This window comes from Rana temporaria, chromosome 9 (assembly GCF_905171775.1).
Source record: "Rana temporaria chromosome 9, aRanTem1.1, whole genome shotgun sequence".
NCBI lineage: Eukaryota > Metazoa > Chordata > Amphibia > Anura > Ranidae > Rana > Rana temporaria.
Genome location: NC_053497.1, coordinates 60,408,909 through 60,435,642, shown reverse-complemented (window position 1 = coordinate 60,435,642; position 26,734 = coordinate 60,408,909). Strand labels below are relative to the sequence as shown.

Genomic DNA, 26,734 nt, shown 5'->3' with positions numbered 1-26,734 from the left:
TGCTGATTGGGTGACTGTACTATTTTGTTGGAGGGGGCATCCCCCTGTTAGAAGCAAGTTATTGTCCTAAAAAGTGTTTGGGGACCTGGGTCCTGCACCAGGGGACATGTATCAATGCAAAAAAAAGTTTTAAAAACTGAAGTTTTTTCGGGAGCAGTGAATTTAATAATGCTTAAAATGAAACAATAAAAGTGAATTATTCTTTTAAATTTTGTACCTAGTGGGGGTGTAAAGTAAGCATGTGTAATAGCGCTTGTTTCCCGTACTTAGAACTGTCTCTGCACAAAGTGTAATTTCTGAAGGAAAAAAAGTCATTTAAAACCGGACTCGCGGCTATAATGAATTGTCAAAAAAATGAAAAGTGCCTTCGCGCTAGTATTAGTGACGATAACCCAAAACAAAATAGGGTGCAGCAAAACCTAATCGTGTTTACAATACACAAGTACAGAAATCATATAAAAGTAGGGGTTCTGCGCAAACCAACACACTAACGTGATAAGTGACAATGGTGAATCACTAATATTCACGAGCGGCGCCCACAGCGCCTGCTTACGTCACTCCAGGTGTACGTCCGTCCAATCCCTACGCGTTGCGACACGGGGTCACGTGTCTTCGTCTGGGGCTATCATTGGGACATTCTTGCACTTTATGTTTTCTACTTTATATTGATTTCACATGATTTGAGCTCTGCTCTCCTGATCATTATTGTTCGCATAATCTTTTTATTATTATTCTATATGCTGTGAGCTTTGTCTTTTACATCACTATTATTATGATTATTTACACATATTAGTGATTCACCATTGTCACTTATCACGTTAGTGTGTTGGTTTGCGCAGAACCCCTACTTTTATATAATGAATTGTCGGCTCCCGGCAATTCAGAGAGAATTCATTCATAAAAAAAAAAAGTTACCAGGCCCTTCAGGTCTGGTATGGATATTAAGGGGGACCCCGCTGTCAATTTAAAAAAAAAGACGTGGGGTTCCCCCCAAATATCCATTCCAGACCCTTCAGGTCTAGTGTGGATTTTAAGGGGAACTCCACCCCAAATTAAAAAAAAAAATGGCGTGGAGTTCCCCAAAAAATCCACACCAGACCCCTTATCCAAGCACGTAACCTGGCCGGCCGCAAAAAAGAGGGGGGGCAGAGAGCGCCCCCCCCCTCTCCTGAACCATACCAGGCCACATGCCCTCAACATGGGGAGGATGTCCCCATGTTAATGGGGACAAGGGCCTCATCCCCACAACCCTGGCCGGTGGTTGTGGGGGTCTGCGGGCGGGGGGCTTATCAGAATCTGGAAGACCCCTTTAACAAAGGGGACCCCCAGATCCTGGCCCCCCCATGTGAATTGGTAATGGGGTACATTGTACCCCTACCATTTCACAAAGGAAGTGTAAATAGTTGTAAAAAAACACACCGTGGAAAAAAGTCCTTTATTAAAAATTTAATAAAATAAATAAATCCAGCGGTGGTAATCCACTCGGTCCCGGGTCCCCGCTCCAACGTTGTCGGTATCCAGCGAAGGGTGATCTCCTCTTCGGTCCAGTGATGTGAAGATCGTCCGGGATCCAGAGCGCAGCATCGCCGGCCGCCTGTCTCCACCGGAGACAGCCCGGCGAATGATGCTGCTGAAGCTGTGACATTTTTTATAGGTGAGGCGGGGCCACCCGTCACGTGACCCCGTCCCCCTCTGACGCACCCTCTGCTACGTCACTGGGGAAGCACTGTGTCCTTTTAAACCTGTTTAGTGTGTATTTTTTTTCTCCAGGTGAATGGGTAGGGGTACTCATTCACCTAGGGTGGGGGGGCCGGGATCTGGGGGCCCCCTTATTAAAGGGGGCTACCGGATTCCGATTAGCTCCCCGCCCGCAGACTCCGACAACCAATAGCCAGGGTTGTCGGGAAGAGGCCCTTGTCCCCATCAACATGGGGACACATCAACATGGGGACAAGGGCGCCCCCCATGCCTCAAAGCACCTACCCCCCCATGTTGAGGGCATGCGGCCTGGAACAGTGCAGGAGGGGAGGGGCGCTCGCTCGTCCCCACCCTCTTTCCTGACCGACTGGGCTGCGTGCTCGGATAAGGGTCTGGTATAGATTTTGGGGGACCCCCATGTCATTTTTTTGGCGTACGGGGTTCCCCTTGAAATCCATACTAGACCCAAGGACCTGGTATGCCCCTGGAGGGGGAACCCATGCCTGTTTTTTATTTAAAATTTGGCGTGGAGTTCCCCCTCAAGAATCATACCATACACTGTGCCTGGTATAGGCAGGGATCCAAGTTGGTTCCCCATTCAATATCGTGCTGCGGCTAAACGCAACCGCAGCTAATCGCACTGTACAAATGCAGCTGATCGCTGTGCCTGGAGTCTTGAATTTCAACAGAAAATAAACATGCTTTTAACTGCAGCAGAACAGCCATCCGTGTAAAAGGGGCCTAATAGTTTTCTCTGTTGGCTAATAAAAAATGCCAAAGTCCAAAAACGCTGCATACAAACGCGCAAAAACATGCAAAAAAAAATCGGAAAAGCCCTCAAATACGCTACGCTCAGGTGTGAATGCAGCCTTGGAGATGTAGGGGTGGAGATGCAGGGGAGGGAGGTGGTGGGTTAGCAGAAGGCAGAGAAAGCAATACACTGATCTTCCCAGAGAAGAGCTGTGCAGGGGGATGTCAGTGCAGGTCTTGGCCATTGGAGGACAGGCAGGCTGTGCTCCTAGCACAGTCAGAATACTGACTACACTGGTAAGGATGTCCAGCAAGGTCAGTTTGCAATAGGAAATCAGAACCTAATCAAAAGGGGTGTATTGGTTCATAACACAGACCCTTTAAATCAGGGGTCTCAAACTCAAATTACCTGAGGGCCACAAGACAAGTTTTCATATGCCATGGGGGGCCGCATGCAAACTTTCAAACTTCAAAAACAACAGTACTGGTGTCAGCGAACACATTATTCACCCCCAGCACTGGTGTCAGCGAGCGCATTATTACCACCAGCACTGGTGTAAGGCAGGGTTTGACAAATTTGCTTGGAATCTAGGAGCCAGCTAGAAAAGTTAGGAGCCAGAAAACGCACCCCGTCCCGACGGGCTTGCGCGCAGAAGCGAACACATACGCAAGCAGCGCCCGCATATGTAAACAGTGTTCAAACCACACATGTGAGGTATCGCTGCGATTGGTAGAGCGGGAGCAATAATTCTAGCCCTAGACCTCCTCTGTAACTTAAAACATGCAACCTGTAGATTTTTTTAAACGTCACCTATGAAGATTTTAAAGGGTAAAAAAGTTTGTCGGCATTCCACAAGCGGACGCAATTTTGAAGTGTGACATGTTGGGTATGAATTTACTCGGCGTAACATTATCTTTTATAATATTAAAAAAAAATGGGGATAACTTTACTGTTGTCTTATTTTTAATGAAAAAAAGTGTAATTTTTTTCCCAAAAAAGTGCGCTTGTAAGACCGCTGCGCAAATACGGCGTAACAGAAAGTATTGCAATGATCGCCATTTTATTTTCTAGGGTGTTAGGATAAAAAATATATATAATGTTTGGGGGTTCTAATGGCAAATGGCCCGCGGGCCGGTACTTTGAGACCACTGCTTTAAATCAATACTGTATACAATATGGTTGATGGTTACATAAGCACATACATACCATAGATGAATATTTTAACAGCCTTGACTTTATCTTTGAATTAGATCCAGCTCACGTACTACAGTCACTACAACTCGCACCACAGATCCTGTGTACACAGATTATCTAGAAGACCGCAATACCAGATCAACACGGTAGGAGAAGAGCATTCATCTGTATATAAAGAAGTCTATATGAACAAATTCCATTCTTAAAATACTTTTAAATAATGTAGATGTAATCCAGTTAATACCTATGCATAATTAAGCAATTAAATTATGAATTGGATTGTATGTATTAAACCATTTACTCTTCCATATCTGTATACCTCCTATGGGTGTAAATTTTACTGTGCATTGTCTATTTTTTTACAATACTAAAATAATTTTTCCTCCCAAAAAATATATTTTTTACAGATAAAATAAAGGCATTTTTTTCACTTTTTTTTTCTATTGCAATGCTACAAAAACAAACTAAATACAAATTAAAATAATTAGCATATGATCAGTAATTTTAAAAGAGTAGGCAAAAAATATGCAAGGGTTGTAACCTTTTCTTAGCACACTAAAAAACTCCTTTGATGCCATCTGTAATTAGAATAAAGGGCAGAAACCCAAGCGGAGAGGGTGCACATACATTTATAACTGTAGCGCTCACCCCCGAAGGAGCCGCTGATTGATTTGGGATCGGCAAATTAAGTTACCCTGACATGGCTCGAGGGGGGGAAGGGGTGGAACAAATAGTGAGCGACGGTCCAGACAGTGACTGGAAGGTTTTCAATGCTTTATTTCTAGGCCAACACGGCCAACATCAACATCATTTTGGAAGGACAAGGTTGATGAAAGGATAGAAGGAGAGAACTTTGCAGTATCAGGCCTATATAGCAATGGAGTAGTCAGTACTGCTCTGTATAGCACCAACTTCTGTAACTCGTCGCCACTCTACTTGAAGTGGGTAAAGTGCCCCCGGACAGACCCCTATGATGGGTCTGGCAGCCAAAGTGTCATTCTGAACTGTCTGGGAGGAGCAGGTCTGTCTCACAGACCCGGCTCCAGGGCTTCGGCCACAGGCCAATTTCAATAAAAGACTTAGGTGAACAAAGAGCACCTCCTCCCAGTAGACTTTTCATTAAACAGGCCCCCCGGATGACAGCAAGCATACCTGTCAGTGGTCCGGACATCCGATCCCAGACTGGGATTCTCTCAATAGGTCCTGGAACCCAGCAAAACACTGGGGTCCTCCCTCACCTCCGGATGAGGTTCAATGCAGCCTTGAGCTTTGGCCAGGTGGGCCGCGCTGGCGGGGTCCATGGATGCGCGTACCCTGAAGGTGGGTACCGCACCTGGAACGGGGACCCCGCGAAGAACTTTGGAACACATGACACCTGTCCCAGATATACTCTCCCCCAGCATGCCTTGCGAGGGAAAAACTCTTCTAATTGGCTGCTGAGAAAGCTTGCTCTGCCAGAACCCCTCTAGCGCCAACTGCTGGCCAGGGATGGCACTGCATCCCTGGACCACAGACTGACCCAGTGGACAATTCTGGAATGACAGAGGTCCCGAAATTTGAACAAATCATGAGTGGGAGCAAGGTAACTCTCCCATTCCCCAATAACTTTAGCGTAGTGCCCATGCAAGTGGTCGGAGGGAAGCTTCAGAATGGCAAAGATGTTTTTATTACAAATTGTGTGAGCAGACTGCAGTTTCTCTTTAAAGTAAAACGAGTCCTGAATGCCATAGCAAGCCTGTAAACAGGAATATATTCAAGGAGAAAGATTAGAATTGCACAAGAGCTTTATGGGGATGACTAGATTTCATTGTTCCTATTGTTCCCAGTATTGGGATGTTTTTTCCACATACACTAGAGGCAGTTTGGTCAGATGCCAGTTAACTTTCTATTTTCAGAATGTAAGAGAAAACCCATGCAAACACCGGGAAGAATGTACAATCTACAGGAAATCGTCATTTGCATTGAGATTGTATGATCTCCTTGTGTTTGCATGTTTTTTTTTTTTCCTAACCGTAACTATCCCATGAACCTTAGCGCTGTCAGACAAGAATGCCAGTCGCTTATCTACCTCTTTCTAAATATTTTTTTTTTTTTTTTGATGCATGAATTATTTTCAAAATGGAGTAATATTTCTCCTGTACCTAATTTATATTTTTTTGAACATTAAAGTAGATGACGTTGCACGTATGATTTTATATTTGCATGGCTAGAAGCATGCATATGTTTTTACATTAATTATAATGGTGTTTGCTAAAAAAAAAAAAAAAATAGCTTGTGATGGTAATCTTTGTAAATTGGTCGGCTAGTTGTTAAAATCAAAAATTAAAAAAAAATATTAAATCGAGTGGTGAAGGGTTAGGACAACAATCAAATTTTTATTGCGGTCTGTGTGCCTACCAGTGGGGTTTATCGCAGAGCTTTTTTTCCTCAAAAAATAGGTGCAGGAACTCAACCACAACCCCATTCAAATTTCACAAACAGTAGAAGGGTCTAAGGCCACGTACACACGAGAGGATCCATCCGCTGGAATTGATCCGCGGACCGGCTCCAGCGGATAGATCCCCTGGTGTGTACAATCCAGCGGATTTTTATCCCCTGGGATGGATTTCAAGCGGATACAAATTTGAAGACATGCTTTAAAATCTATCCGCTTGAATCCATCCCAACGGATTGATCCGCTGGTCTGTACAGACTCACCGGATCAATCTGTCCGAATGGATCCCCCGCATGCGTCGTAATGATTCGACGCATGCGTGGAATTCCTTATATGACAGCATCGCGCACGTCGCCGCGTCATCATCGCGGCGACGGCGCGACACGTCATCATGATGGGATTTCGGCGCGGATTTCGATCCGATGGTGAGTACACTCCATCGGATCCAAATCCGCGGAAATCCTCGAGAGGATTTATCCGCGGAAACGGTCCATTGGACCGTATCCGCGGATAAATCCTCTTGTGTGTACTAGACCTTAAAGGGGCATTAAATACCAGGATTGCATTACATACAGAGTGCAGAGCTGTCACTTGTAAACACAGAAACCAGACTTCTGTGTTTACAAGTGATTGTGGTGAGCAGGCACCAAAGGGTCTGAGCCAGAGGTGGTGGAACTGAGTTCCCCCAAGTTCCCCCTGAAAAAAAGCCCTGGGTTTATGTTCTCAATTTGTTCTGGTGCCCACTGAATTGAAGGGACATCTTTCCATCCATGGCGACAACTGCCTAAGATGGCATTTCTCTTATTTTGTAGCAATTTCCTCTTGCCTCCTGTTTACAGGATAGTAAGTAAAGTTACATTTCCCTTTTAAAGGGGTTGTAAAGGTAAAAAAATAAATCCCTAAATAGCTTCCTTTACCTTAGTGCAGTCCTCCTTCACTTACCTCATCCTTCCATTTTGCTTTTAAATGTCCTTTTTTCTTCTGAGAAATCCTCACTTCCTGTTCTTCTGTCTGTAACTACACACAGTAATGCAAGGCTTTCTCCCTGGTGTGGAGTGTCATGCTCGCCCCCTCCCTTGGACTACAGGAGAGTCAGGACGCTCTCTACATTGGAGATAGAGAGAAAGGAGCTGTGTGTTAGTGGGCGTCCTGACTCTCCTGTAGTCAAAAGGGAGGGGGCGAGCATGACACTCCACACCAGGGAGAAAGCCTCACATTACTGTGTGTAGTTACAGACAGAAGAACAGGAAGTGAGGATTTCCCAGAAGAAATAAGAACATTTAAAAGCAAAATGGAAGGATGAGGTAAGTGAAGGAGGACTGCACTAAGGTACAGGAAGCTATTTAGGGAAAACATTTTTACCTTTACAACCCCTTTAATGGTATATACACACACACACACACACATATATGCAAAAAGCAGGCAGGGTTTTTCTTTCACTCCATACTTTACCCAAAATAGAAAAAAGTTGGTTTTAGATATATTTAAAAAAAAGTATTTGTCTCCAAGAGTGGTGTTGGAATATGCTAATGTATTGCTTATACCCTTGTAATTATGTTTTACCTGGAAATTCTTATTTTTCAGAACTGTCCATAACTCAAGGGAAAATGGTACAACATCTACCACAGTGGAGACTCGGTATGACAATTCTTCCTATGGAGACACAAGTCCGTACGATCCTCAGTCTTCCAGGTAAAGTATTTATTTTCTAAAGGCCTACAGCACTGAAGTATAGAAGCCTTCTTTTATGCTTGTAGGGGATTATCACAAGCACAATTCTATACTTGTAGCACCACCCTGGTGACAAAATAGCTTTAAGCTGACCTGAAACATAGTTACATAGTAGACACAAGTCCATCAAGTCCAACCTGTGTGTGTGATTATATGTCAGTATTACATTGTATATCCCTGTATGTTGTGGTCGATAAGGTGCTTATCTAATTGTTTTTTGAAACCATCAATGCCCCCCGCTGAGACCACCGCCTGTGGAAGGGAATTCCACATCCTTGCCGCTCTTACAGTAAAGAACCCTCTACGTTGTTTAAGGTTAAACCTATTTTCCTCTAATTTTAATGAGTGGCCACGTGTCTTTCCTCATAACTAATATCCTCAGACCCTTTGTTAGCTTTTTTGCCCTTCTTGCACTCTCTCCATTTCCAGTACAGTGGAACCTCAGATTACGGGCGTAATCCGTTCCAGGAGAGTACTCGCATATCAAAGCGAGTTTCCCCATTGAAGTCAATGGAAACGAAAATAATTTTTTCCGCATTGACTTCAATGGCATGCAATACCGAATGCGGCTTTTTCTTAAAACTAGAAAGTGTTTAATAGAGATCTAAATGTAGGTTGGTGAAATTAAAGCTCCAACCGTGTTTTATGTGTTTTGCTTTAAAGCAAACTTTCTAAACAAAGGGCAAGTTTACTGTCATGGTCAGTGGGAGTAAAAATATATATAGCACTCCTGGTCAGTAGGAGGAGGAATAGTGCCCTATCATTCTGTGTCAGCAGGAGGATCAGTGCCCCATCATTGGTGTCTGTGGGAGGAATGGTGCCCCAGCATTTGTATCAATGGGATACATGGTGTCCCATCATTGGTATCAGTGGGAGGAACGGTGCCCCATCATTGGTGTCTGTGGGAGGAATGGTGCCTCAGCATTGGTGTCTGTGGGAGGAATGGTGCCCCAGTATTGGTGTCTGTGGGAAGAATGGTGCCCCAGCATTGGTGTCTGTGGGAGGAATGGTGCCCCAGCATTGGTGTCTGTGGGAGGAATGGTGCCCCAGCATTGGTGTCTGTGGGAGGAACGGTGCCCCAGCATTGGTGTCTGTGGGAGGAACGGTGCCCCAGCATTGGTGTCTGTGGGAGGAACGGTGCCCCAGCATTGGTGTCTGTGGGAGGAATGGTGCCCCAGCATTGGTGTCTGTGGGAGGAATAGTGCCCCAGCATTGGTGTCTGTGGGAGGAATGGTGCCCCAGCATTGGTGTCTGTGGGAGGAACGGTGCCCCAGCATTGGTGTCTGTGGGAGGAATGGTGCCCCAGCATTGGTGTCCATGGAAGGGAATATTCTCCATCATTGGAAAGAATGAGCCCCATCTAATTACTGTGGGAGGAATAGTGCCTTGTATCGGTGTAAGGTGCAGTGCCCCAAAGGCCGCATACAGGCAAGCAAAGGGCCACAGTTTGGAGACCACTGCTTTAAGGCTTCATTTCCATGGACGTTTTTACAGCCACTTTCTTTAGCCTTTTTTACAGCTTAAAAACGCCTGTCCATATTCATTTATTTATTTATTTATTTATTTATTTATTGAGCGTTTTTGAGTGTTTAACATCTGCCGTTTTTACAGCTCTACTCTGGAGCTTGAGAACGCACTGGTCCTGTTTTTTTTTTTTTGCAGCTTAAAAACTGCTCAGCCATCTACAGATGTACGCTCAGTTGTCCTATGCTATGCCGTAGACATGAGCCGTTTTGAGCATATTTAGGCATTTTGGTCCCATAGACTTCAATAAGAGTGTCTGTAAATACGCAATCTGTGCGTGTTTGCATGCTTTCACACCTAAGTAATTCCTTTCCTTCTCTCCTCCCCTTGTCCAGTCCAGAAAACTAAGTTCTGAAGCTTGATACATGTGCAAAAACACTTGTAAAATGGCTAAAAAAAAAAAATCACCAAGAATACATTGGGGTAGATTCAGGTAGCTTTTACGGCGGCGTATCTCCAGATACGCCGCCATAATTTGAAATCTGCGCCGGCGTATCGTTACGCCGATTCTCAAAGGCAGAAACGCTAAAAAAATAGGCTTCCTCCGCCGACGTAACTTGAATGCGGCGGCGTATAATTGTGTGCAATATTATGTTGGCCGTTAGGGGAGCTTCCGTTGTTTTCGGCGTAGAATATGCAAATTACCTAGATACGCCGATTCACAAACGTACGTACGTTAGGCGCAATTTATTTACGTCGTTTACGTTAGGCTTTTTCGGCGTAAGGTTGCTCCTGCTATTAGGTGGCGCAGCCAATGTTAAGTATGGACGTCGTTCCCGCTTCGAAATTTTAATTTATTACGCCGTTTGCGTAAGTCGTTCGCGAATAGGGCTGGACGTAATTTACGTTCACGTCGAAACCAATACGTCGTTGCTTGGGAGCAATGCACACTGGGATATGTACACGGATGGCGCATGCGCCATTCGTAAAACACGTCAATCACGTCAGGTCATCACACATTAGCATAAAACACGCCCCCCCTTCCACATTTGAATTACGTGGGCTTACGCCGGCCCCATTTACGCAACGCCGCCGCAATTTACGGAGCAAGTGCTTTGTGAATACTGCACTTGCTCCTGTAAGTTGCGGCGGCGTAGCGTAAATGCGATATGCTGCGCCGCCGTAACATCAAGCACAGCTACCTGAATCTACCCCATTCTGTTCAGGTGTGCAAGCCATCATAGACACAGGTCTGGTTCACCCTGTCTGCCACCTAGTGGGTACTTTGGAAATGGCAATCAGTAGTCATGATTTTTCCATCCTCATAGGTGTGCGCAGCCTATTGCATTAGGGTGTGTAGCCCAAAGCTCAAACACACATGCGTGTGTGCATTTGTATATATACTGACGGTGTCAGTAGAGAAGTGGACGGTGTCATAAGGGCAGAGACTGGTGTCAGTAGGGCAGTTACAATGTTCTAAAAAAAAAAAAATATATATTTTTTAGGAGAAATAAGAAATAAAGAGAACTTTTATTTGGTGAAATATCAGTGGTCTAAACATTGGAAACATTGGAAATATGCACACCTGGCACACCCTGTGCGCAGGCCTATGTCCATCCTTATCATTTTGGTTGTTTATAAAGCTACTCTGCAATTTTGTCTGTTTGACATGTCACTAAAAGTGACAATTTGATTTATATACAATGCATACTTTACAACGGAATAAAGGCTCAATTTTCAACAGACGGTATTTTGTTATACTTCTTATTTCATGAACTGTAGAAGAAATGATAGAATTTAGCAGACAAAATGAGTGAAGTGCAGAAGAAGAAAAATAAATTTGTATGTTCTATGAATAGACCTCTTTTATTATTTGAAGTATTCACAGCTCAATTGTTATTTGTAAATGTGTTTGTGACAACTGGTCCTAAATTTAACATTTTTTATTTTATTCTGATAGCAAAGGAATCCTTTTTCTGAAGGAGTATGTCAACACAAGTGAGAATATGAAATCTCCAACCACTGCTGGGTGAGAGGTGTTTTTATTCATCATACAGATGTAATGGCCAGGTTACTGCTGTATAACCCTATTTACATGATCTGAATCCAGGCCTCCCAGTTCTAAGCCCTGGGCAGGGCCGTAGACCATTTTTTGTTCTGGGGGGTTAGCAGCAGGTGCTAAGTTAAAGTCTTCTTAAATAAAATAAATTGTGCCCAAATTATGACGCTGACTGGGAAATCAGAGGGACCAGGGGTTTCATACAAGGCAAGCAATACAAAGAGAACAGGATACTTTTTTCGTTCAAGTACATGGTACAACAGACAACAGACAACAGACATATATCAGGTTTACTAACTTTTAAAAGTAAAAGTCAAGGCATCAGAAAAAATGACATGTGCATTCGTTTTCGTCCGAATGCATTTTCGTCTGAATTTCGGGTGTTTTTCGTTATCGTTTTAACAAACGAAAACAAACGCGCAGGATCCGAAATCCGAAAGATCCGACAAAAAAAAAAATGCTTTATTTTCGTTTTCGTTGCTACAACAGTTCGATATAGATAGGAGATTCGACATGACGCTGGCAATAGCAATCTGTGTCTATCGAATCTGCGGTCGAATGTGCCTAACCTTAACTCTTAGTCCAAGATTATTCTACATAGAGAGAAAAGATTCGACATTATAGAGACAGTGTTGGGGAAGACCATTCGACATAAACGACGAAGATTCGACAAAGCAGCGAAAAACATACAAACGTTGAATCTGTCATTGAAGGCTTATGATGTCTGTCCAAAGTTCTAAGAAGATTCGACAAGCAGCTAAACTGTACGACACCGCAATCGTACATTTTCGGTCAATTTGAATGTTGGTTGACTAGTAATAATAATTTATAAATATAATTGTTACTAGTGTCATACAACATTAGAATTCTTCTATAGCTTGTAGGCGGAACATTCGCCTGGAAATGTACAGTTTAGCTGCTCCGTCGAATCTTCTTAGAACATTCGAAAGACACCATAGGCGCCTTCAATGACAGATTCAACCTTAATTAATTTGGATTTTTGGACTAATGCATTTTTTAACGAAACAAAATAAATAAAAATGAATTTCGGAAGTAACTAAATAAATGTATTTTTCGGACGAAAACGAAATTCCGAAACAAAATATTTTGGTGTGCACATGTCTAGAAAAAATATACCGATATGAATAAGAAATGTCAGGATGGTCGCAGTCCAATAAAATCATATTTATTTGAATTAAAAAGCATATAAAATGACAGTCCATACAGCAAGCAAGGGCAAAAAGATACAGAAAGCAATACAGCTGTATGGACTGTCATTTTATATGCTTTTTGTATTCAAATAAAGGTGATTTTATTGGAGTGAGGCTATCCAAACATTTCTGCTTTGTATCTGACTGTCTGCTAGGTGCAGGGTGTAGTGATATTAATGTTTAGTGTAGTCCGGAATAGATAATTGATATTTAGGTATTGGTATGATGACTAAAAGTTATGTTCTTCCGCAGCAACACACCAGGCTCTCCAGAGAGTGCATTTATTTGACTTCCAATACAGAATAAAGTCCAAATTCCACAGATGATACAAATCCAACAGAGTAATTCAAAGTCCCATCTGACTAGATCAGCTCTAGACCTGTGCCATGCCCAGAGAATACACAGAGAATATTCTGAGTGACAAAACTCACCTCCAGGATTATATTCCCTATTCACTGAATAGCTGAGCAATTTGATTGGCCGTCTTTGATCTACATCCTGTCTTTCAGAGTGACAGATAATGACCCCAACCAAATGTTTCTCATGAATGAATACCCCCTCAAGTCTAATTACCATTAATAAATACTTCCTAACGTATGTAAACAATGTAACCTTTGAGGTTAACGGGCCATACCTCACACACACCTAGGTAGTCTTGCATAAGATTAACACATCTAAGGGTCTTCTGTACCTTTTGATATGTTAGAATTCAGCTGGCTTGGACAGTTCAACTGAATTCCTGGTCAATACGGTAATGCAATACAATATATTGTGCCATACATACCTACACATATATATTAATATTACAACACAGGGCCAGCACCCTTTGCTTGTACAGTATAGGGGGAAAATAAGGGTGACTACATTGAGCGGTGTACTACTTTGTTTTGTTAGAAAAAATATACAATTTGGAAGAGAAACACCCAGTACATGCATTTAAAACCTCAGCTTATAAAAAATGAAATAAAGTTCTATGAAGTTGTCTTTTAAAACCGAGTCATATGATCCTGCTGGTCTGCATCCCATTTAAAAAGATGCCGGATTGCTACAGGGTAGCCTATCTCAACCAGGTTTCTGTGGAACCTTAGGTTTTCTTTAGAAGTTGTTAGATGTTTTTACTAGTCAGCAAGGTAAAACCTACTTCTATTTTTTTTTTTCATTTGTATAGAGTAAGGGAGGTTTGTGTTTTTGCCATCTGTGTGCCAATGAGCAGATTTCCCTTTATATCCTGTCCCAGAGCCAAAACAGGAAGTGAGAAAAAATCCCTTCAAAGTGCGGGAATCCCTGGTTGTCCCCAGAACTATTGTCCCCATTGGAAGATTTCCACTCCTGTTCTGGTGACATCCCAAAATCTTAAACCATTTTTAGTAAACATTAGTCAGTCCTGGCATATGCCCAGCATCTCTAAGATGCAAAGAACAGAACCAGCAGGTGCCTAGATAAACTAAAGTCTAGTACACATGGGAAAAATGTCAGGCAGCATTGGACAATTCAATGAAAACCGGCTGACATTCGGCCCATGTATGAGGCAGCTGGTCCGACAGAAGCCGGCCATCTTCTGATGGACTTTCTTGCTGGAAAACCAGCAGCCGACCAGCTCCCAATGAGCGCTCCATGCCAATGGCTGAGAGCGCTGACCGAAGTGTTGTGGTGTGGGAGGCATCCTCCTGTCAGAATACAAGAGCACAGTAGTGGAAATCGCTGCACTAACATCTGATTGTTAGTATAGTGGTTTAAATCTGAGCTGTGAGTTTTTTTCCTTTGAACCCGCCGGCTTGGTGCGTACCAGGCTTTACACATAATGGCAAATGATCATAAATTTCACTTGAATGCAATGGAGAGAATAGACACACTTTTATATTTCCTGAAGCAAACTGCTCTGTTCTAACTGAAAAATAATTCTGAAATGTTGGTTTGTAAGCATGTCTTGCCAGTGTAATGTTTCTGATGTGTGTTTTCTTATTCTTTTACAGAAGTCTCCCAGACTTCTCAGGTGATTCTGAGATATCCTACAGCAGCAGTTCCAATTATATGTACAGCAGTGCACCAAGGAGGTAAGCTGAGGGACATTGGGAAACCAGTTGACTGTTTTATGTTTATGTGAAGTGACACAAGAGTTCCTGTTCAATGGAACCAATCCAAACTGAATTTCAGTATTCTGGTTTATGTATTGTAACTCTGGAGGCAAATGCTTTGTATTTGTATATGTTATTGAACATTCGTTCAATTCCTTAATCTGTAGTAGGCTCAAATTTATATTCGTTTTTTGACCGCAGCGATAAAAACATTTGAAAGGGCAGGATGGAAAAAAAATTATTGAAGTGGAGAATTTCTAATGTATGTGGTTTCCTTTTACAAGATTATATTCATTCCAAAATTGAATGTTAAAAGCAAGTGAAATGTTAAAGGACTATCAAATGGTGTTCGTCAAGTGTCTGTAGAGATTGTCGATTGTACCAATGAGATTTTTCTCGCACATAAATCTACCAGTATAGGCAACTTTAGGAGCTGGGTAACAACTCTAAACATTAGCTCTTTGTACATAAGTCAAGTTGCACTACTTTTTTTTTCTTTAAAAATGTAATTAACATACTCAATTGCCTTTTAGGTCTGAGGAAGGTCCTTGCACTTACTGTGGTCGTGAAATCAAAGACTGTGCCAAGATCATGCTAGACCACCTTAATATCTACTGCCATGAGTATTGTTTTAAGGTAATCATACCTGTTATTTCTACTAAACTTGTAAAATAACTGAACCTGAAAGACACAACACATATATCTATCTTGACTGCTGAGGCGCAATGAGCCCAGGTACAATTAACTGTAACATAGATGTATAGAAAAACCTTCCCCCTTGCCCAGTGACGTATCTAGGGTATGGCAGCCATGGCAAGTGCCATGGGCGCCATATGAAGGGGGTGCTGTTGAGTGGCTGGGCAGCAAGGCACTTACCAGGGTCTGAGGGTCTCTTTTTACCTCCTCCAGAGCATAGGCAGGATCTCCTTTTTAGCACCTTTGCTAATGGACAATGGCAGCGATATCCCTGCTGCGTTCAGCCACAGCTCTCCCATGTTCGCCCAGGCTCTCCCATTCCATCTGGTCGGATTGGCAGCACACAAAGAAGGAGGAACATTAGTTTCTCCCTCTCCTCTGTGAAAACTGAGGCCTTAAGTGATGAAGATTTCATCACTTCCAGTATTGGTTCTGCATTTACCTGGCCTTGGAGGGCAGAGGAGGGATCAGGGGTCTAATAAACCCCACATTTCTCCATAAAGAGGATATGTCACCAGGGTGGACTGACCATTGAGGCACTCGGGCACTGCCCGAGGGCCCCATGCCACTAGGGGGCCCCATCAGGGTTACCAGGCTCATTAAAACCAGGGACAGTATGTAAAAATCTGTGTTTTTACATCTGTCCCTGATATGTCCAAAACCGACATGCTTTTGATGTGAAAATCCTGAGATTTTAGCTGCCCCGCCTCTGTAATGCCTCGTGGCTTGGTGGTCATCTGTAAGCCCAGGGGCCCCATAATCTTCTATTGCCCGGGGGCCCCATGAGTTGTCAGTCCGCCCCTGTATGACTACCCAAGGTATCACAAGGGATGATAAATATCACTAGTTTTGTTAGCTATCTTTTTTGTTAAGGTTATCTCAAAGATGGGTTTCAAATGTTTCGACAGGGGCACAGTTTCAGTGCTTGTCATAGGCGCTATTTTCACTAGATACGCCTCTGCCCTTGCCCCCTCACCCTGTTAAATAAACACACTTGCAGCCATTAGGTTGGAAAGGGCAAGGCCACAGCTTTATTAAATCCAAACATAACATGTGAACACTTTTCAACCAGTGCCAGTCACAGTTGTACTGTGAGCACACAATTCCAAAAATGGGAGGGTCCCGTCCTTACCATAAGTACTGGACAGGCTGCCTACTTCCGATTTCCATCAAGGGCATAGCCCATTAAAGCCATTTTATGCTGGCAAGGTCAAGAAGCCGCAGCAAGCTGTGACCTACCATAGGAAAAGGGGCGGGAGGGTGGGCAGCTCTTCCAACCACATTCCTTAAAAGACCCAGAATTCCCTGGGGCAATACTTTTTCAGAGCTCAGGCCCAGCCCATTCCCCCTAGCAACCAATCCTTGAAGCCGCCTTATCCTGTACAATATATATAATATATAATGTGTGTGTGTGTGTGTGTGTGTATGTGTTCTTCTGTCTGTAACTCCACACAGTAATGCAAGGCTTTCTCCCTGGTGTGGAGTGCCGTGCTCGCCCCCTCCCTTGGACTACAGGAGAGTCAGGACGCCCACTAACACACAGCTCCTTTCTCTATCTGCAAGGTAGAGAGCGTCCTGACTCTCCTGTAGTCCAAGGGAGGGGGCGAGCACGACACTCCACACCAGGGAGAAAGCCTTGCATTACTGAGTGTTATCTGTGTACAGAGGCTCTCCATTACCTTTGCTATGATTAGGGCTCATCAGCAGTCTCCCAATTTACAAAACAATGTGTGAAGGCTCCTCATGTACTGTATATAGTAGGTGACAAGTTTGGGTGCACTACATCCACACTCTGTTCTGTTTATGGAGCAACAAGCCACTTTTTTTTTGCATAAATGTACTTCTGATCTTATGTAACTTTGTGTCTATCCCCACAGTGTGGAATTTGCAATAAGCCAATGGGAGATTTAATTGACAGCCTCTTTATTCATCGGGATGTGGTTCACTGCGAGAGCTGCTATGAGAAGCTCTTCTAGTTGGATGTAAGTATTTTTTTAAAATTTCACAATACATCCTTATTCATATTTATGGATGGTTTTCCCCATTTGGACAAATGGCAGATGTCCTTACCAATGGAGCTTGTCCTGTATAGATCCCATCCAGGAGGCTTTTGGTAAAGAGACTGTGTGTGGACAGGTAAGTATGAGGCCCCGTACAGACGAGCAGACAGTCCGATGAAAACGGTCCGCCGGACCGTTTTCATCGGACATGTCCGCTGGGAGATTTCGGTCTGATGGCTGTACACACCATCAAACCGAAATCCGCGCGGACAGAGAACGCGGTGACGTAGACGACACCGACGTTCTCTATCGCGCGAGTTCAATGCTTCCACGCATGCGTCAAATCAATTCGACGCATGTGCGGGATTTCTGTCCGCTGGTTAAATGTACTAACCAGCAGACATGTCCGCCGGACAGCTTCCCAGCGGACATGTTTCTTAGCATGCTAAGAAACATTTGTCCGCTGGAAATCTGTCCGCTAGCCTGTACACATGATCGGATCTGTCCGCTGACACTGGTCGGCGGACCAGTTTCAGCGGACATGTCCGGTCGTGTGTACGAGGCCTGAGACTTCAGGGAATTGCTGGGGAAAAGGATCTATTTAAAGGATAATTGTACTAAAAGTATAGTTATCCTTAAAGTCACAAAACTGAATCTATTTACCAAAATACAAGGTTTTCTACCCAATCCCACAGATGTTTTATTTTTTTATGTATCACAGGTAATAATATAGCATCGTTAATTTACGCTGCGCGTTACATATACTGTATGTTCTAAATTCACATCAGTCCCTGCCTCCAAGCAGGGATGGACTGGCCATAGGGACTACAGGGAGTTTCCCGTGGGCCGATGGCTCAGTGGGCCGTTTTTTAAAACAGAGATGCTGCTTGGAGGACTTTTTCTAACACCCTGGCAGCACCCCAGTGTGAAAGCACTCAGGCTTTCACACTGGTACTGCAGCGGAAGCGTTTTTCAGTCGCTTTACAGGCGCTATATTTAGCCCAAAGGTGCCTAAAAAACGCCTCAGTGTAAAAAGGGGTCCTACACTTACCCCCTTTCTTTTACACTCACTCTCTTTTTCTTACACTCACCCCCCTCTCTCGCCCCCTTTCCCTCAACCCTCCCTCTCTCTCTCTCTCATTCCCCTCTCTCTCACGATATAAAATAATGGATGTAGGGGCCTTTTGGTGGGCGTGATTTTTATTTATTGAATTAAAGTGGGCCGGTCTGGATGAAGTCCAGGGCCAAATTTTTGTCCCAGTCCAGCCCTGCCTCCAAGGAGCTCACAATCTAAGATCCCTAACTCACAATCATACATACACATAGTAGGGCCAATTTAGACAGGAGCCAGTTAAAGCTGGAGTTCACCCATACATTTTTTTTTACCCTTAGATTGATGCTCGTTTTGTCTAGGGGAATCGGCTAGTTGTTTTAAAATCCGAGCAGTACTTACCGTTGTAGAGAGCGATCTTCTCCGCCGCTTCCGGGTATGGGTCTTCGGGACTGGGCGTTCCTTCTTGATTGACAGTCTTCCGACGGTCGCATCCATCGTGTCACGAGTAGCCGAAAGAAGCCGAACGTCGGTGCGGCTCTATACTGCGCCTGCGCACCGACGTTCGGCTACTTTCGGAAAATTGTGACGCGATGGATGCGACAGTCGGAAGCCTTTCGGAAGACTGTCAATCAAGAAGGAACGCCCAGATCCCGCAGCCCATACCCGGAAGCGGCGGAGAAGATCTATCTCTAAAAAGGTAAGTACAGCTTCGATTTTAAATAAACTAGCCAATTCCCCTAGACAAAATGAGCATCAATCTAAGGTTAAAAATAGCAATTTCCGGGTGAACCTCCACTTTAACCTACCAGCGTGCCTTTGGAGTGTGTGAGGAAACCCATGCAGGCACAGGGAGAACATGTTTTCCACCAAGATGAAGAGCGCCACTAAGCATTAAATGCCTCTGTTGTACACCGTTCCTAGAATATACTGGTAACTCCAATGCATGTACAAAAAAAAAAAAAAACAATGCTTCATGTGGCAGGGGAACACCATTTAAGCAAACCCAGTGCTCCAGGTACATGTGCAAGAATATTAAATATTTAATATTTGGAGAGGCTATTCCTCCTCTTCATTGTATCGAAGCTAAACTTGCCTGAACCAGAAGAAAATCTTCCTTTACTGGAGCCATAACTAGATCATCCACAAGACTGGTGAGTGTCTTGAGCAGGGGTCTTGAATAAAAATTTACAGAGGTTCCATCACTAAAATTGTATTTTGGCAGATGTCTGAATCTCACGTTTGCTCTGTAACACCCACCCCTACCCCTGTGTATATCAATGTCTTTGGCCAACCCTTAACATCAGAGCTCTCTCATTACACCAGTATCCTCAGCCACCCCTTCACATCAGTTTCCCCTATTTACACCAGTGTCCATAGTCCCTTTTTTACATCACAGTTCCCCCCTTTAAAACAGTCCCACAGTGTCTTCAGTTCCCCTTCACATGAACAGCCCCCATTTACATTGGAGTGCCCCACCACATCAGAGTGCCCCTTTTAATGTAAGCCTCCCCTACACTGTCCTACCTTCGGCAGGGTAGAGGCACTTATTGGCTGTGTTGGCTCTCCCGAGTCTCCCACCCGACCGTCGCTGTCATCCTTACAGCAGAGCAGGGGGTGGGAGGAGCTACAGATCTGGATGGAGGGTGGGAGCTGCCCAACTTACTATGTTAACAAGTAGGTTGTTAATTGAAAAAGACTCCCGGCCTTCATCCCGATCTGCAGCACCTCCTGTCCCTGCCTGCTGTGAGGATGACCGCAGCGGCCAGGCGGGAAACTCCCAAGAGCTCACACAGCTGATAAGTGGTCCAGGCTCAGACATTTAGTGATCCCTGGTCTAGAGGTACCAGCTATATTATGGGTCTTCAAATTATGGCCCTCCAGTTGTTTAGGAACTACAATTCCCATCATGCCTAGTCATGTCTGTGAATGTCAGTGTGTTACAATGCCTCATGTGATGTGTAGTTCTACAACAGCTGAGCTATATCCTGCTCCTGCAGTAAACCCGAAGAAGAGCACAGTTGGTCAAAGCTGTGCACTTGCCTGTCATTTCACAAGGAAGGGTGTACTTATAGGCAAAGGAAAAAGAAAGCCCTAGGACTGACGCTGCGCTATATAATGAAAAGTGATAGCTGCTTTCTTTATTAATTCAATATTACACCTAACACTAAAGTTTAGTACAAAAACTTGGATAAAGATACATTTCAAAGGAGTGCAGTGCTAAATGTGAAATGAAATTGATGCGTAAAAAGCAAATAGGTAATAAACCCTGAATCAAATTGTCAAACACAGTGATCAATGCTAAACAAATATGAATAATGATAATAAACACTCAAAAAAAGAAAGAAAATAACTAAAAAGAAAAAATACGTGTTGTGAATAAAAAACTAAGGCAGAGTGCCATTCATAATAATATTATAGAAAAAGTCCATGTGAAGGGTTAACTTCCAAAGTGTATCCAGCAGGTGATTCCAAAGAAAATAGTGAAGAACACCAATCTTCCTAAAAGAACTATAAAATTATTATGAATGGGACTCTGCCTTAGTTTTTTATTCACAACACTTACTTGTACTTATAGGCAGTTGGTGCCTAATGAGCTGCGGCCATGCAAATTAGATTTATTCTTTGTGTCTATTGGAGTCATTGTTGGTCGTTAATTAATGACACCAATGTTAACGTTGGTTCACATTAGTTAACGTTACTTAACATTGGAGTCGTTAATTTAACATTGTTAAGTTCACATCAAAGTTACTTATTATTGAAGTAGGTGTAAATTCTAAGGCCGCCCATGCATGGTTGGAATCTCAACCGGCTCAGCAGGAACCATCCGAGTTTCAAAGGCTGGTTGTACCCAAGTTGATCGATTGATCAGCTTGGGTTCAACCAACCTGCCGGATTCTCTTGCGAACATTGCTAGCGTTTTGTTATAGCCACTAGCGATATTCACTGTTCTCTCCCGGCGGGGGGGTGGTTGGGGGAAGCCATCTCCATCGGTAGAAGACAGTGATACATTTTGACTGCACTCTCACTATTTAAAGCAGAATTAAACTCAAATTGCTTGGCAGGAGGGATTCGCCTGTCAGCACTGTCTGTGTTAACCACTTAAGCCCCGGACCAAAATGCAGGTAAAGGACCAGGCCCCTTTTTGCGATTCGGCACTGCCTCGCTTTAACTGACAATTGCGCGGTCGTGCGACGTGGCTCCCAAACAAAATTGATTATGGCGGAGACTTCGGACAATTTTGACACATTTTTGGGACCATTGTCATTTTCACAGCAAAAAATGCATTTAAAATGTATTGTTTATTGTGGAAATGACAGTTGCAGTTTGGGAGTTAACCACAGGGGGCGCTGAAGGAGTTAGGGTTCACCTAGTGTGTGTTTACAACTGTAGGGGGGTGTGGCTGTAGGAGTGACGTCATCGATTGTGTCTCCCTATAAAGGGGATGACACGATCGATGCAGCTGCCACAGTGAAGCACGGGGAAGCCCTGTTTACACGCGGCTCTCCCCGTTCTTCAGCTCCGGGGACCGATTGCGGGACCCCAGCGGCGATCGGGTCCGCGGTCCCTGAGCTTCGGACCCGGTCGCGGGAGCGCGCCCGCGACCCACGGCTGGGTACATGTACAGGTCGTACCTGTACGTGGATCTGCCCAGCCATGCCATTCTGCTGACGTATATATGCAGGAGGCGGTCCTTAAGTGGTTAATGGGGGAATCGTGCAAATTTCTTTCCTGCAACTCTTGTATGGCTGGCCTAACTAAACCATATTTTTTAAAATAAAATACAGCTAATTATTTGAAAAACTTTATCTTGGAGTTCCCTGGCAGCCCCCGGCTGTGTACATGCCCTCCAGCAACTGCTACGTGGCATTTCTTAGGGCAGGTTTTCTGATGGTGACAACAGTGGACCTCATCTGCATAATGAATACTGAAATAGCCACTTGTAGTCTCCATTGGAAGTCCATGTGACAAGATGGTGCAATGAAGAGAACATTGTCGCCCTATAAAAGATAGTGCTTCAACAAGGACCTCAATGGCAGGATCACCAGGCATTATTTAACAAAAGTTGCCGATGTAAAAATCCAGAAATTCACTTTAGTAATTAAGTTTTAATATACTTTTATAAAATAAGATATACGTACTAAAGTTTTTAGTTTCCCTTTTAAAATAAAGAGATGAGGTAGGTTTCTTCTCACTAGAAACACAATTCTTAAAAAAAAGCCCACTTTATTCTGTTTAATATACATATTCACTGTGGAAAAAAGAAAAAGTGATTTGATTCATGAAACCAGAATAAATGAGTTATTGCTCTATTTTCCGCCAGTGTCTTAAAATGTGATTTAATAAATCTTCGATAACGGGAGTCACGTTTTTTATACATACATGAATATCATAGAATAGCCTTACCAAGCCATTTCAGTTTGAACACGATTTTTGGTGCTTGTGCTGGAAGAAGGTCTATCATTTTGTATTTATGTATGTATTGTCCTAACCAGCAGATAGCAGGAAATCAGGCATACAAATTGTTAACCAGCTGAAGATTCATGTGCAAGCAGATGCAGTAGAGCATGACTAAATAGCCTGCATAATTCATGACAAGCTGCAGACCAAAAGGGACAGTCTACTTCCGCATTGATTTTATGACTGGCCTCATATATACAGTAGCTAGACTGCTAACACCTATAGGTTTTCAGGTACACTTGCTTCAAAACATGGCTTTGGACATGCTTTGTTAAAGCTCCTATCACTAAATAAAATGGTTAGCTTACAGACCCGTTTACACCTTGCTTTTGCTTGGTGCTTCAGTGGGGCTTCAATGAGCCTTTGGTGGAGCTTCAAGCAAGCTTTGCCATAGACTTCTATGGGGGCTTTGAAGATGCTACATTGGGTATAATTTTTGAAGCGAAGCTGAGGCAAAGCAAAATCAAGGTGTAAACAGGACTGAAAGCTAACCATTTTATTTAGTGACTGAAGCTTTGACTAGCATTCAGAGAGCTTCAGGGCTGAACTGGGACAAAAATTTGGCCCTGGACTTCATCCAGACTGGCCCACTTTGACAGGTCTCTCCCACAGCGGCCGGCCAACTCCCGCACCCCCCCCCCCCCCGGCCACCCAAGCCCCCTCTCCCCCTTCACTAGCCACTAGCCGTTCTACTTTATTAGAGTAGAACGGCTGGTACTGGTACTCTTATAGGCAGTACCAGTGGGGAAGCTAGACATTATTTCTCCCGGGCAAAGAATCAGTTTGGTGCCCCCCCTTATGGGACAAGATTAGGCAGAAGTGAGAAACTCCCAGGCCGCTGTCACTGAAGCCGGCCCACTGAGCCATCGGCCCACCGGGAAACTCCCTGTAGTCCCAATGGCCAGTCCATCCCTGGAGAGCTTTAACAAAGCCTGTCAGAAGCCTTGTTTTGAAGCAAGTGTAAACTAGCCGTTAATGTGTATTGAAGCCAAAGTCCCAGCCTGGATGCTGCTTTATAGGTTTACAGAAGACCATTACCAAGACCAATTAATACACGTATATCTGTTGTCCTGAAAGTGTAAGGATTGTAAGGATTTTAATGATTGCATTTTAGAATTAAATGTATTTATTGGCGTAGAAAACATTACTTCCAGTCCTTTCTCATCCTTTGTCTGGGGCAGGGAGTCCGTGTCCGGGGTGGGGGGTCCATGTCTGGGGCGGGGGGTCCATGGCAGGGGGGGGGGCGTGCCTGGGACAGGGGGGTCTGGGGCAGGGGGTCTGTGTCTGGGGCAGCGCTGCCAGCATACTTTAAAGTTGAGAAATCATTACTGCCAGTCCTTTCTCATCCTTTCTCCATGCCCGGGTGGCAGGGCCGCCATCAGGGGGGTACAGGCAGTACACCTGTAAGGGGCCCGGAGGTCCCCAGGGGCCCGTATGGCAACCCCCCTTTTTTTATAAAAAGATTTTTTTATTTATATTATTTTATTTCTTTTTTTATCTATCTATCTATCTATCTATCTATCTATCTATCTATCTATCTATCTATCTATCTATCTATCTATCTATCTATCTATCTATCTATATATATATATATATATAATTTTTTTTATTAAAGGGGTCAGAGGTCCCCAGGGCCCCATGTGGCAAACCCCCTTTTTTTTTTTTTATAATTTTTTTATTTTTGTTTATATATATTTATTTTTTAATTAAAGGGCCCAAAGGTCCCCAGGCCCCCCACCCCCGGTTCTCTGCTCCAGGGGGCCCATGCCTGAAGCTGTGTAAGGGGCCCAATAATTCCTGATGGCTGCCCTGCCGGGTGGGGGGTCCGTGTCCACGGTGGGGGGTCCATGTCTGGAGCGGGGGGTCCATGTCCAGGGCACCCCAGACCCCATGTCTGGGACAGGGGGGTCTGGGGTGGGGGGTCTGTGTACTGTGCAGGGGGCTGTAGAATTTTTTTTACCAGAAACTTCCCTCATAGTTAGGGTGCGTGTTATACGCTGATAAATACAGTAGTTTAAATCTGCATAGAGGTCAGCTTTCCTTCTGAGCATTGTAAATAACCCTTACTGATATTGTATCTTTTTTTACCATTGCAGAATTATCATATATATATTCTTCTTTTTATGGTAGGTTACAGCTTAAGGAAGACCATCATGGGAACTCTGAATCATCATCATCAACCAGATTCTTATTATTGGCTAAACATGACCAAGTTATTACAAATTAAAGTATTTTCTTAATCGTGTTCATTTGCTTATAATATGTAAGATGCAAGTTATTTACTCAGAGGGATTGCACCTTTTTACTGTGATTGACATCTGTACATATTGAAGTGGAGACAGACAGTATGCAGTACATACATTAATGTCATAGGCCTCTTCTGACTGTTATATATTCCTTTTATTGAACAAATTCTTATCAAGACATGATATGACTTAGTGCAATCTGCTTAGTGAAGTTCTATCTATAGCAGGGATATTGAGTAAGTATATAGGGTGACTTGTCTTTTGGCAATGTATTTACAGTATTTACTATTTTTTCTAATAATCATGTTCTATTACTCAAAATTTCCATTTAACAAGTCCAACCTATAAAAAGGTTTTTATGAATCTAACTGCTTATGACTGGTGTTTTGGGAATATAGATAGTTACATTTTGGTTGTTTGTATTTATCCCTTATCCTGATAAAACATACAGTGTTATTTTATTAAGCAATTGCTATTTGTGTCAAATCGCCCAATGTGCCTGCTCCACCGCTGGTTGTTCTGCTGCCAGAGTATATGTAATGATTTACTAACACTGGAGCACTCAGAATCTGGTGCAGCTGTGCTTGGTAGCCAATCAGCTTCCAACTTCAGCTTGTTAAATTAGGTTCTGACAATGAGCCCTGGTTCACACTGGGTACGATTTGGAACGATTTGAGATGCGATTTGACATGTCAAATCGCATCTCAAATCGGCGGCAATGGCACTGTCCTAATCAGTGCGACGCCGCATCTGCGATTTCAAAAAGTAGTTCCTGTACTACTTTTTGCTATTTCGGGCCGCGATTTACATTAAATTGCGGCCAAAATCGCGGCCGCGAAATTGCGGTAAAATCGCGCATTTTACCGCGATTTTGAATTCGCAGCAGTGTGAACCTAGGCTAAAACGTCAAAGCTGATTGGTTTCTGTGTAGAGCTTCACCAGATTTTGCACTCTCCAGGCTTAGGCCATACACGGGTCGAATTTCGAAAGAATTTTCTTTTGAAAATCAGAAAATGTGTGCGTTTTGTGATCCGATGACGCCACCATTGATTTCGAAATTCGACCAACCAAGCCTTCAATTTCACCTCATGTTCCTACAGAAAATAATTTTTCGTGGCTGGGAATCTTCTTTTCTTTCCGGGAATTTTCTTTTCTTGAATGAATGAATGACTTGTATAGCGCTACTCATGCAAACTGAATCGCCTCTGGGCGCTTTTTCCAGCCAGAGTCTGCTTGGCTGGTGCGGTCATTTTACCCTGTAGGATTGTGACACGCTTCTTGCACATTTCTTTTTCGATTAAATTTCTCGCACGATTCTCCCATCATTGATTAGAAGTTCATTTGTTTTTCAAAAAATTTCCAACATGTCCGATTACTCAAATTCGATGGCCGCACAAAAATAGGCTGTTGCTGCAGCCCCACTAATGGTGCGAAATACGAACGAAAATTCTTAGATAAGATTTTCGAAATTCGACCCATGCCTTAAGCCTCGTACACATGATCAGTCCATCCGATGAGAACGGACCGATGGACCGTTTTCATCGGTTAACCGATGAAGCTGACTGATGGTCCGTCGCGCCTACACACCATCGGTTAAAAAAACGATCGTGTCAGAACGCGGTGACGTAAAACACAACGACGTGCTGAAAAAAACGAAGTTCAA

At 43.6% G+C, this 26,734-nt stretch overlaps 1 protein-coding gene across 14 annotated transcripts in view; it reads left to right on the top strand.

Annotated features, from left to right (window-relative positions):
* Window positions 1-25,439, top strand: part of ZNF185 (zinc finger protein 185 with LIM domain) — a 188,782-nt gene extending 163,343 nt beyond the window's left edge. For 13 of the 14 annotated variants that reach the window (XM_040323636.1, XM_040323643.1, XM_040323648.1 and 10 more), the window contains 7 exons: window positions 3,700-3,789; window positions 7,662-7,769; window positions 11,233-11,301; window positions 14,516-14,596; window positions 15,151-15,253; window positions 17,191-17,295; window positions 24,956-25,439. In XM_040323636.1, the coding sequence (XP_040179570.1) occupies window positions 3,700-3,789; window positions 7,662-7,769; window positions 11,233-11,301; window positions 14,516-14,596; window positions 15,151-15,253; window positions 17,191-17,289 (550 nt within the window). In that variant the 3' untranslated portion in view covers window positions 17,290-17,295; window positions 24,956-25,439. The remainder of the gene's footprint in view (window positions 1-3,699; window positions 3,790-7,661; window positions 7,770-11,232; window positions 11,302-14,515; window positions 14,597-15,150; window positions 15,254-17,190; window positions 17,296-24,955) is intronic. The other variant, XM_040323635.1, reaches the window with a different exon arrangement.
* The last annotated feature ends 1,295 nt before the right edge of the window (window positions 25,440-26,734 follow it).